The sequence below is a fragment of the Pantherophis guttatus genome, chromosome 5 (genome assembly GCF_059756535.1).
Source record: "Pantherophis guttatus breed Tessera chromosome 5, ASM5975653v1, whole genome shotgun sequence".
Lineage (NCBI taxonomy): Eukaryota > Metazoa > Chordata > Lepidosauria > Squamata > Colubridae > Pantherophis > Pantherophis guttatus.
The window spans coordinates 39,728,429-39,741,750 of record NC_142067.1 but is presented as its reverse complement, the minus strand read 5'-3'; the positions used below and the strand labels follow the sequence as shown (position 1 = coordinate 39,741,750).

The following is a 13,322-nucleotide window of genomic DNA, read 5'->3' as shown; positions in this document are numbered from 1 at the left end:
GTTCCGCCCACCCATCCGGACATCATCACGTCCTGTTTTTGTCCCTCTGCGCATATGCAGAAGGTCCTGCGCATGCACAGAGGTGTCGTGAGCGTGTGTTTCCATTTGCGAACCAGTTGCGAAGGTAAGTGGATTTCACCACTGCCCATAACAGTGCTGCCATCACCATGCTTCAGTGTGGGTACGGTGTAGTTTTAGCAATATGCAGTACTCTTTTTATGCCTAACTTTTTGGAATTATGGTCAGAAAGTTCAAACATGGTCTCAGACCATAACACATTTTCCCATATGCTTTTGTCAGACTTGAAGTAGGGTTTTGCAAAATGTAGCTGGGCTTGGGTGTTTTTCATTATAAGAAAAGGCTTCCATCTTGCTATCCTACTCCACAGCCAAGACATACGAAGATTGTTGTCATATATAGTATAAAACCAGTACTTGCCAGAAATTCCTGCAGCTTCTTCTTGGCAGCCTTTTGATTTTTTTTTTAAATCAAGTTTGGAGGGACATCCAGGTCTTGGTAATTTTCTTCACTTGCTGATGACTGTCTTCATTGTGTTCCATGGTATATCCAGTGAGATCTCTGATGCTTTGTAAGGTCTTTGCAGACCATACATTTTGATGTAAGAGGCAATTGAGTAAATGACAAAAAATCCCGCTAGAACAGCTGAACTTTATATGGGCTTGATCAGACTTTAATTCATGGCAGATGTGTACTGACTACTATTTAATATCACAGCCACATCCCTACTTATAAAAGGATGTGAACACTTATGCAGCCACATTATTCTAGTTTTTAATTGTTATTTTTTCTCCTAAAATATTTCAGTTTGTTTTTCAACTGAATTATGCAGCTTATATGTTAATATTAAAGGTGGAAAGAATTCTGAAGTAATTTATCTTGGTCTGATTTTTTTTACATCTCAAAAACCTGGCATTTTAATGAGCATGCAGACTTTCTATATCCACTCTAGGCTAATACCTTTGATATCAAGAACAAGCTGATCGCTGAGATAAGATGTGATGGTTCCATCCTTATTGCATGTCCATTTCTGTCTTGGTTTTCCATGTTCTGCCCACAGGGCAACTTTTGCTCCAGGTATATCCCTGCCTCCAATGACATCAAGGCAAGCATCATTGACCTAGATAAGTAGGAGAAAAAATGAATTTGCTTATTGCCTTAAAAGGATTAATTATGCATACACTTCTGCCAGACATATGTCTAATAATACCATAAAATGTAACTTCTCTTAAGGAAACAGTAGTTCTAAAACGAATTGTTGGGGATAGGTAGGCAGTGGCTAAATTTAGGCAGTGGTTTAAATTTGGTCAGTTGTATTAAGAGTTAGGTATAAATTAAGCCAGAAATAAAAAAAAAACCCCTTTCAAAAACAATTTACCCTTCATACTCCACTTACAAGAACAATAATTTTCACGAATGACTGCAACTATAATTTGCTAACAGTTTGTGAAAGAATTTAATTTGTGGAGCAATGATAGGCAGAAATTTGATTTAGTACATAAATAACAAAGGAGTCCTAGTGTATTATTCCTAGTGTTTTTTTTTTTGTTTAAGAGTCTAAACACATTCAGAATTTCTAATTGCCTAATCTACCTTTGAAACCAGTGGAATTTGTGTGCATAGTAGAACTGATTATAGATTTTTAGAAATACGAAAGTGTTGGACTAAGAGTGGTGAGTTGAGATTCAAGTCTACCATTGGGTAACCTCACAGCAAAATCTGTCTCATAATAGTTGTGAAGAAACATTAGAGGACAGCGAGTTGTGTATTTTGCCTTGGGATTTAGGTGGATATAGATCTAACAAATAAATATTCCTGGAATGTATAAGAAGAGTAAGCACATGTAGTAGATTCTTGAAATTGCTTCAAATCTGCCTTCACTTCAGACTTACATGCTGGTAGAGAATTATAGATAAGCAAATTCTCATTTTGAAAAATACCAACTATTTAGGGAACTTTCTAACTCAGAAAAATATCCATTACAATGATGATCACATTCAGAATGAATATTTCTGAAACTCTTAGAAATGAAATGATTTGTTATTCCATGAAATGTATTATAAATTCTCTCTAAAGATCTCTTTCATTTCCTTTTAAAATATGGTCCATTCTTATTCTAAAGAACTTGCAGTTAAAAGTCACACTTGTTACAGCAGACTGTAAGTGCAATGAAACATGGGTTTAAAACATGCAGTAAATATGAAGCTAGTAAATAAGGATGAGCTAAAAATCAATTAATTATTCTGCTCTTATTTTAATTTCTCTGCTGCTTGGAAGTTGAGATGGGTAGCTATATAAATTTGATAAGTAAGAAAACTACCTTGGACTTGATGAGTCCACGACTGTAATGCCAGATCTGAGTATTCTTGCCATTTTGTGGGAACAAACATACAGATGTAGCTCTTCCATCCATTAAAGTGCCAGCAACTGTCAAGTATTTTTCTTGGGATCTGTTCTTTATTCTGAAATACACCGCTGGCTGAAATAGAAAAGCATAATTAACTCATACTTCATGAAGAAATACAAATCCATATGATAAAACTTGTATAGACAGAACATTTTCCTCTAATAGTACAGATAATCCTTGATTTACAATGATTTGTTTAATTAGTTTGAAGTTATGACTGCTGAAAAGGAACATTGGGACTTACCTGAATGTTCGTTCGATGTGCGCTGCAGGAGAGTCCAAGCAATGGGTTAACTTCTGTTTGGTTGGCCAGAGACTGAGTTGAATTTGCTTAGCCACATCTCTTCCTCCTGACTGAGCTTCAGTGTTTCGATGAAGTGGATCTGGAGAGGACGTGGCCTGCCTGATGAAAAACGGATCCACAGGAGACTGGACTGCCACAAGAGCTAGGGTGGGGACTCTCCTGCAGCGCACGTAGAACGAACATTCAGGTAAGTCCCAATGTTCCTTCTGTGCGCTGCTTGGACAGTCCAAGCAATGGGATATACCCAAGCTAAATATCCCTAGGGCATGAATCCAAGGGGTCCAGGGATCTTTTGCCCGGTAGAACCTGCTGCAGGACTCTTCTGCCGAATGCTGCCTCAGCCGAGATGAATTTGTCCAATTTGTAAATCTGATAAACGGAGTAGGGGAGGCCAAAGTGATCGTCCTGCAAATTTTCAGGATGGAAGCTTGGGTAGCCCAAGCGGCCATGGTAGCTGCACTTTGTGTTGAGTGTGCTATGAGACATCCTGGAAGAGGTCTGGCTTGGTGTTCGTAAGCCAGCGCGATACATGCCTTGAGTCATCGTCCAATAGTTGAGGGAGTCACTTTCTTTCCCATCGAACTGGGCTGGAATGAAACAATGATTCAGATGTCCTGAACGATGCTGTTCTGTCCATGTACTTGTGAAGAGCTCTACGAATGTCCAGAGTGTGCCAGCGTCGTTCCCTCGGATGAATGGGATCTGGACAAAAATTTGGTAAAATGACCTCCTTTGCCCTATGAAACCAGGAACTGATTTTTGGCATGAACGTCGGGTCCAAGCGGAGGAGGACTCTGTCCGAATAAAAGATACATAACTCCTGGCGTACAGATAGGGCCGCCATCTCAGAAATTCTCCTTGCCGATGTGATTGCGATGAGAAAGGCGACCTTGAAGTATCTTTGAGACTGGCAGACCCCAATGGCTCGAACGGGGAGACGTGAGAGCTTGCGAGACTAGAGACAAATCCCAAGTGGGGACATAAATTGGAAACCCCTTTTAGGAAACTTCGCCCTTGGGTGTTGAAACAGGGTAGTTGTGCCATCGCAGTGTAGAATAGTCATGAGGGTGGCCACCTGTCTGCGGAGTGTGTTGGTAGACAATCTGTGATTAAATCCAGTCTGGAGAAAATCCAAAACGTTCGGAATGGATGCAAATGTGGGAACCAAGTGTGATTTCCAAGCACCAGACTTGTCGGGTGTTCTACCCTTGTCCTCAGAGAATTCATGCTCTGCTGGTTCCTCCTCCCCAGTGTAGGACACCTCGCTGCCCTGAGACGTCAAAGGTGAATGGGGAGCCTGGGAATATACCCTTTCTGGTTGCCCTTGAGACAAAATAGCTGCTGTGCTATTGGGAATCGGTCCTACTATTCCCCTCCTAAGGAGGGCTGAATCAAAGCCTTGGGACAGGGTTTTGATTCTCCTCAGGCGGAGCCCCGCCGCTGTGGGAGTGAAGGTGGCTAATGGAACTGCCTGCCTGGGGCCTGATGTGATCATCTGTCCTGAAGAGCCCTGAACAGTTAGGGGAACACAATCTCCTGCATAGGCTGGTAATTCAATTTGTGGTTTTGAAAGGGGATCAGGTGACCAAGACAATCTTTCTTCAGGCAAAGCTGAGGAAGATGTGCTTTTTGCCAGGGAAATATCAGCCTCCATGTGGCCATCTTGAGGGCCTGGGCTCTTTGTAGCTTCTGCCTGTTTTTGGGCCTTGGCAAAGTGTTTTTCTAAGGCTTTTTGCCTTCTTTCTGCATCCTTATCTGCTGCTGTGGAAGTGGATGCCTTGGATCTAGTGGAAGGCCCATCATGGAAACCCTTTGCCTTTTTTGGTTCAGATGCCATTGATCTCCGAGATCCAGAGGATGAGGCTGCGATCCGCCATTTTGAGAATGAATAAGGAGGCTTTAATTATGCTGCAGCTCTTGAAATTACTGCCCAAGGTTAAATTATTGGGTCTCACCCCGTCTGATAAGGTTTGATGCCAAACTGACAAAACAGTTTGTGAGTGCAATGGTCAACTGCTGTGGAATAGTTTTGGCGCGAGACTGGCAAAACGGCCTCTTGCGCAAGAGCAAGTATGCAGCAGATAATAGGGAGTGGCGTGAGACCAACAATACAGTCCACAGGCCTCAATCCCAGTTTTAAGCGCGAAACCGACAGAATGGTTTACTCTGCACTGGAGCCAATCGCCTGACTCACATAGGTCTTCCCTGGTGTTATCCTCGATGAAGGGAGTGGTTCCGACAATCCCGCTGAACCTCTGGCTAGTGGCCTGATGTTCCCTGCCGCTAGCTACTTAGAAGAAGCCTGGTGAAGCGCGATCAGCAAGATCTCAATCGCTGCCGCTGCCCCAGTAACCGGCTTCCGCTTGCGATCGGCTCCGGAGTGGTCTGCTGCCCACGTGACTAGAAATCTCCTCCGGAGCTTCTGGAGCTCTACGGAGTGGCTGCTGAGCCGCTTGCACAGCGCTGAGATCGGCACCGAGATAAGAAGGAAGTACTCAAACATAAAAGACAAAATTTTTGAAGATTTGAATCCATCTAATTTCTGCTGAAAAGTCCAAGCAATGGGAGAAGAAAAAAGCAAGTCTCTATAGGCCGACTGAGTTGAAACACTGAAGCACAGCCAGGAGGAAGAGGCGTGGCTAAGCAAATTCAACTCAGTCTCTGGTCAACCAGACAGAAGTTAATCCATTGCTTGGACTCTCCAAGCAGCACACAGGAGAAAAATGATTTATAACCTGTCCTTGAAGTTACAACTGTCACTCCATCACTGTAGTCATAGGATCGCAATTTGTGTGCATAGCAACCAGTTCATATTTACAATGGTTGCAGCATCTTGTGATCATGTGATCAACATTGATCACACCACCTTCCCAGAGGGCCTCTGACAAGCAAAGTCAATCGGGAATCTGGCAGAGAAGATAACAAATTGTAAGCAGGTGATTTTTCATTTAATGACTGTGGCAAATAGGATTATAAAATTATGTGTCTCTTTTAATGACCATGTTGCCTAATGACAAATTTTCTGGTTCCAATTGTAGTCTCAAGTTGAAGACCATTTGCAGATTCATATTCAAGTTTCATATATATGAACTAATGGGATGCAGTGGGTAAAGCATTGGATTAGTACCAGTATTTCAATGGCATTTGAGCAACAGTGACTATGTTTCAATGGCTCCAATGACTATGTTTCAATTCATTTTGATTGTTAGTCTGAATTTTCGAAAGAAGTACCAAACTGAGTACAGAGAGTGATATTTGGTATTAAACTAGAGAAGTAATTTGGCATAATGGTTAAGGTACCAGTTAGAAAGCAGGAGACTGAATTCTAATTCTATCTAAGGCAAGAAGGCTGACTGGGTGACTGGGTCAGTCTGTTCTCTCAGCTCACAATGTCAGATTTGGGTGACAAATTAGTTGGTCAATTCCTGTCACAACCAATGGGTCAATACTTGCTTGGTTTGGAAAAAAAGTGGACCTAACACTTGTGGAAAAAATTTGTGAAAAGAAGAATTTGGAATCACACTGTTTTGCTGACTTAAACCTGGAATTATGGCTTCCTACTACAATATTTGTGAGGTAGATACTAAATTCTAGTTATATATCAATCAATCTCTACTTTAATGTAGTCCATACTTAATCATAGTACTACTCCTAAACAATACTGGGGAAGAACAATACTGAAACATTTTTTTATTTGATTTCATGCTTCCAAGTGTACGTAAAGTGCTAATTTCAGGGTTTGTAGATAGATTTGTATATTTCTAGCCTTAAAATGGCAAGAACTCACTTTACCAATTTTCAGTGGAACCTCAAATTGCCACTTCAGGTTTAGGGGGGGAAATTATCTTTACACTAGTACCTGCTTTATGGGACGAAGTGAGCCAATTGCTGTCCATCCACTAAACTGTGTCCAGTTTGAAATCTTGCTTGATTCAAGAAGAAACTGTTTCCCTCCAAAATTGCAGCCTTCATAAGCAATCCATCTGTTAAAAATGCAATATACATTTAGTACAGTATGCAAAGAGTTCCATTAATGGAAAACACAAAACAACTTAACATTCTATCTTATGCTCATATTTCACTATGGCAACGATTCATACAGAATGAAAGTTTTATCTTTCTAACTACAGGTAGTCCTCGACTTACAGTAATTCATTTAGTGACCATTCAAAGTTACAATGGCATTGGAAAAAAGTCATTTATAACTGGTTTTCATACTTATGACTTACAATATCCCTTCGATCATATGATCAAAATTCACTCTTGGCAGCAGATTCATATTTATGAAGTTGCTATGTCCCGAGGTCATGTGATCACTTTCTGTGACCTGACAAGGAATGCCAATGGGGAAGCCAGATTCACTTAACAACTTTGTTACTAACTTAACAACTGGAGTGATACACTTAACTATGGCAAGAAAGCTTGTAAAATGGCGTAAAATTCACTTAACAAATATTTCACTTAGCAACAGAAATTTTGGGCTCAATTGTGGTTGTAAGTTGAGGGGTATCTGTAGTTGTTTATTTTACAGCTGTTTTTACAAGCGTCCCCTACTTGTGTTGAGAGGAAAACATAGTGGCAAAGATACCATTTAACACTGGAACTTTTCCTTCATATTTAATTATAAAGAAAATCTTTTAGAAAATTCTAGACTCTAGGTTTCTTAAATGTATCCAAGCCTTGGCTATGGTCATGATTATTTAAATAAGAAGCCTCATGTTACAAAAGGCATATCAATAATTCACTTAATACTTTTAAATATTTTTAAGTGCTTGTCTATAGCAGTATGAGACCATACACTTAGAATCAGCATATCTGTATAGTGTTGTACAGTCTCTTGTGTGAGTTAAAATACTGTATATGGTCATATAGTATAAAGGCAGACAAGCACTTTTTTTTGTACTGATTATTTAATTCGTAATATATTTAAGGCACAATAAGGATATTATGATAAATTTTAAGTTCTTAATTTATTTTACTGTTCCCAGTTAGGCTGCTAAAAAGTATTGCACCGAAAATACTGCAGCAATTGCAAATCTGAGTTTTACTGTATTGCATGTTCATAAGATTATCCTAAAATAAGATTGCATACTTCATGCTTTTCATATCAGAAGCTTTATTTAAAGCTGTAATTTAACTACACAGTTTTGCTAATTCCACCTTGTTTGGAAGATTCTAGCAAAACAAAACAACTTCATATTATTTTTTATTTTTAATATTTTTTAATATATTATTGTGAAACTGTCATATCTACATTTACATATGTCTAACTATGTGTCAATTTATTTTTTGGTAAACATAATTATATGAAGTTGTTTCTACTGGAAAGTTTATCACTGTAATCAAGCACTTTAAAATAACACATTATTCCTGATTCAGAAAATAGTTTATTCTTATGAATTCTTTTCATTAGTAGTCATAGTTCAAGACACAAATTAATACCCAGAGCAATTTTAACAGTGTTAAACTTTCAATTCCAAAAATAATGCCTAAATTTTTATTTTAATAAGAACCAAACAGTTCTGATATTGATATTTTGCAAAATAAGATCACTTAGTTTTGAAACATTATCCTTGTCGTTTAGATTAACAGAAAAGAAACATAGAACTTGTATCAAATATGAAAACCTGGTGCAATGATGGATCAAATATTTGTGTAAATATGAAAAGATAAGTACAAAAAATGCACCTCTGTTTAAATTGTAACTATGGAATGATTTTTTAATTCAAAATGGTCTACATAGGTATATTACATACATATTTTAAATATATTAATATTAAAACAACCTATATATTAATAAAGTATTGAAGTAGCATGTTGACAGTTGTTTCGAAAAGACACATACTGTAAATATAAAATCTGTATTTGGAAAAAGAAAACAGGTAAGATGAAAATTAAGAACAAAGGAATAGAAGAAAATATTGACATGTAGAAAATAATGTGGTTTAGGGACAGGAGAAATCTCACTGGCTGGAAAGCTAAGGACCTACTTATGTACTGATTGTAAAGGAATAAGAAAATCTTAGTTGACCTGAAACACTGCTACAATGAAAAGCCTATGTGGAGCCAATCTAAACATTGTTTATTAATGTATAATTGATATATAAATTAATTTAGAAAGAAACATCATGATTTTCAGGAGGAATTTTATGTGAAAATCCAAAGGACACTAAAGGAGAATTGGGTTCATTCTCTTAGTAAGGACTCACACATTTCCAACCAGCTCAGCTATCTCTACCTATTTACAAAGCTGATAATGATAACCAAGTAATAGGAATATACAAATTCACTGATGTGGCAATGTAACAATTGCCTGAAATGTTCTGTCCCATCCCACTGAAATATTGTTCAAGGGACAGATTCCGAGGATTTCCCCATAATAGGCTGTTTTGTCTGTCCGTGACACATCAACTGTTTCTAGCTTGGAAAACTTACTTCCTGGCATTGTCAAACTGCCTCAAAAGAGCATTACTGAATTAGGAATTTTGCATAACTATAAAGTAATATTTTATATTCTGTCTTTGTATTTCTAACCCTAATATTTAAAAGACTAATAAGGTTTTTAAAAATAGAAGATGGACCTCTTTTCTAAGGAAAAGATCTGCTAAACTCAGCAAATACTGGCTTTAAAGAGAAAAATGTTCTTTGCAGCAGATGAATAGGAAGATTCTTGGAGTCTAAATAATTGCCCCATATCTTAGAAGTTGTCATCATCCAGTTTTCCTGCAGGTTCTATGAGGTCTTGAGTCCAAAACACACATATGCTGGTCTTTTAAGAAGACATAAAAATTGCAGTTGGTCCAAAATGTGCAGCATAGCTTTATACTGGCATAGTAGTTTTATAACAGCCATTATGTTGGTTACTAATAGATTTCTAGATCTAGGACAAAATGACTTGTTAGCTTATAAAATCCTATTTTAGCCCATACATACCTTCTGGGCCATGTCTGCTACTACGTTTCTGCCTATCTTTTGCATTCTTTCTGATAAGGTGAAATGGGACCTAAAAGTGATCCTTTTTGGTAAATGCTCCCATACTGTGGTATCCCCTGAATGTATAGGGCTCCACCCTGTTGGTGGAAAACTTACGAAGATCATAGTTCTTTCATGTTTCAGTTTCTTGATTGATGTGAAAAAAGCAGACCCTGCACTAGGAGGAGGAAGGGGAAGGGGAAGAGGAAGGAGGAGAAGGAGAAGGAGAAGGAGAAGGAGAAGAAGTTTTTAGTTATTACTTTTGAAGCTCTAGGGCCAAGTTATTTGCAGGATCACCTCCAGCTATCTATCATTCCTACCATATCAAATAGGATGGGCATGCTTCTAGTCCTTTCCCTTAAACATTGCCATTTTATGGGACCTAGGAAATTGTCCTTTTCATGTCAGCTCCTGCCCTATGGAACACCCTTCCCCCCTTGAGGTTCAGCTATCTTCCTAGCCCTCCAAAGAGTACTTAAGACCTTGTTTTTCCTCTAAGTGTTAGGATAGAGTGAGGTGGATGAGAGGATTCAATGATGAGCTGCATGTGGAAACTTAACTTTGGTGCCAGGTTTTTAATGTATATGGTTTTAATGGATGGATGTATTATGTTGTTTTATTATTAATGTTATTTTAATTGTTGGTTTAGAGCCATCTAGAATTCGATACAAGATAGAAAGCTAAACGTTTTAAATAAAAAGTAAGTAAGTATGTTTATCTATGTGATAGGAGTATGTGATTTCTCCATAGTGAGTAAAGAAATTAAACTCTCAGTACATTAATTTATTTTATCGTCATACTTACATGCCACTTTTTACCCAGATTGACTGAGTAAGAAAGTGAAAATCTTTATTCAGAATTGAACTGGTAGCTTCTTGCAAGTGCAGCTCTTTGCCTTCACAATTATCCAGTGCAAAAAGGCTGATCAACGGCTCAGCAAAAACCTGGAAGGAAAAAAAAAGATTAATACTGTGTTGGTTAGCTATATTTAGATTTTCTTTGGCTCCTCATATGTGATGAAGCTTTTCCTTGGTTTGGAGATGCTTATTTAGAAAATAATTTTGGCTTCATTATATTCTGCAAATTTTAATCAATAAACCAATATTAGCATCAATCATGGTAAAGCAAATTCAGTACCAATCTACCCAGATGTTTAATGTTATTTGTTGAATTCCCTAATCAACTAGGTCTAGGCAATTTATTGTAAATGATAAAGATAAACAGATAAACAGTGATTATAGTTGCTGATCTTGAACTCTTACAAAATGGACTTTCATACATCTATCTATATAACGTTTTTTAAAAAATGGGACCAAGATGTGATCTATACTTAGAGAGGGCTGTAAAGCACTGTAAAGTGGTATATAAGTCTAAGTGCTATTGCTAATTCATTCAAGTAACTCTAATCCTCTGAAGTCATTCAATACATTCAAGTCCTAATTAGTTACATTGTTTAATACAGGAAAATTGAATTAAAAAACAATCTCCCAAGCAAAATTACATTAGTACAATGGTGAAAACTGAGGAAACCATTTTCACACTTTTTAAAAAGCAATTAAGCACAAATGCGATTATCTGCTAACCCAACAGAAAAGTCAGCACGTGTGTCCAACATTTCAGCTATCCCTTATTCTGAAAGTATGACATTGTTTTACTCAGTTATTATATATTGTCCATTACCATGACTAAGTTTATAATGCCTTATCCATTTTGTAATGGATAAGTTACCACTGAATGTTGAACATAACAGCATTAATTTTGTAATGCCATGCAGGTATTTGTACTACAACACTTAATTGTCCTATTGTTACAAACAAATGCTAGAGATTTTCAAACAATCAATCAGAAATTCAGAAGAAGCTTGAAATGTTTTAAAAGAATACTTCTTAGATTCTTCTTCATCATAAAAATAGATATTACATGATGAAAATAACTTGTTTTTATCTTCTAGAATTATTTCTCTGGGCTGCTACTTCCTACTTGTGTAACAGATTTTGCAGATCTGATATGCAAATTTCAGACTACCTCAAGAAAATTTTCTATGCCTCTGCTGCAATCTAGATTTTTGAAGTGATAATGACTGAAGTGGGGTAAGAAAGTAACATGAGTAAATATCTCAGACAAGACTCTCCCTAGTTCTCGCAAAAATAGAGACAGGAAGGTGAAAAGCACATTCAGATTTGCAAGATCCTATTATTAAAGCTTTACAATAAAAATTGTACTGACCTACATGACATTGGATTCCTAGTCTGATCTACCTTGAAGGGCTAATATCCATATTATTCCTTTCTTCTTGAATGGGCATGAAGCTGAGGCAACTTCAATGGCTGTATAATTTAAGTGAATTAAATTTTATTGAGCTAAATGCTTCATAACATTTTAAATGATTACTAGTTACCCTCACTTTAAAACGGAATTCTCCCAAATTTTTATAGCTATACTGCCTAGTTTAGCTTAATTTATGAATCTGTCCCTATTGGTTCAATGGTTATCATTTCTTATACTGTAAGTAAACTATCCATGTAAGAAACATAAGTCAGGTAGTTCCTTTATAATTTTATCACAACCATGTGATCTTATATGGATAGTATTTCAGTGTAAGATCTCTGTCAAGTTGTGTAAATCCTTTACTGGGTTGTTTTTCATTTAATAAAAAGTTTCTTTATATGGATAAATTTGGCTTCTTACTAATATCTGTTACAGTTGTATGCCTCAACTCTTGTAAAATAAAAAATACAAATCAGAACCACAACTGCTTGGTTATATTCTTTTGAGGGCACCACATTTGGACTCTATAAGGCTTTTCTGAATATTGCTAGGTGGTAAGTTCTTACATGGTGAACAGGCTTGAGGGACTTGACTTTAGTTGCCGAACATCCACAGGAAGCAAGGTCAGGATAGAGGTCTTCTTCTAGCACACACTGTTCAATAGCCGTTTTTCCCTGATAATAAAGCAACCAACTGAAAGATAAGAAAAAAATTCCATATGAAGTTGTATTGGTTTCTATTAAATAAAATAGCATAGCATAGAAATACAGATTTATTATTATGAATTACAACTAAATGTCGACAGATTGATGTGTAGAAACAAAATAATACAGCATTCATCTCCAAATGCCCTTGATGCACTTCTCAGATGGCTTTGTTTCTAGAATTCCCTATTTCTGATATTACTCTATTCAGGAGATGGAACAGAGAAAAGCTCTGTGCGGCAGTTGTGAAAGTACTATTTTAATCATCGTCATATCTCTACCATAGCACTGACCAGAAACTTGCAATTCAATGTTACGTATTTCAATGACACCGACAGGGTTGCTAAGGATTCTGCATTGTTATCTGCAGAATCTCAAATAGGTTCTTTGAAAACAGAAAAATTGGCAGACTGCCCTTAGATGTCCCCTTAGATCTTTTAAATTAGCAAAGAGCAGTGAACTGGAGTCCCTATAATTGCTATTATTCAAATTCAATTAGCAGAGTACTAATAGTTTTGAAGGGTTTGCTATTATTAATTACATTAAAATCATTCAATAATTATCTTGAAATATCAGATTTCAATTTTCTGGGGTCCAACATGCAACCCACACCAAGCAATTTTACAATAAATTCAACTGATCAATTAAT

General features: G+C 37.1%; 1 protein-coding gene across 2 annotated transcripts in view; it reads right to left on the bottom strand.

Moving 5' to 3' along the window:
* The window catches only part of CRYBG3 (crystallin beta-gamma domain containing 3), a 66,114-nt gene that overhangs the window by 2,038 nt on the left and 50,754 nt on the right, over nucleotides 1-13,322 (bottom strand). Inside the window, exons 17-21 of one of the 2 annotated variants that reach the window (XM_034413734.3) lie at nucleotides 12,536-12,662; nucleotides 10,506-10,645; nucleotides 6,589-6,712; nucleotides 2,339-2,497; nucleotides 979-1,138 (exon numbers count right to left, since the gene is read on the bottom strand). In XM_034413734.3, coding sequence (XP_034269625.2) covers nucleotides 979-1,138; nucleotides 2,339-2,497; nucleotides 6,589-6,712; nucleotides 10,506-10,645; nucleotides 12,536-12,662 — 710 coding nt within the window. Of the gene's footprint in view, nucleotides 1-978; nucleotides 1,139-2,338; nucleotides 2,498-6,588; nucleotides 6,713-9,632; nucleotides 9,880-10,505; nucleotides 10,646-12,535; nucleotides 12,663-13,322 lie in introns of those variants that run through there. The other variant, XM_087894954.1, reaches the window with a different exon arrangement.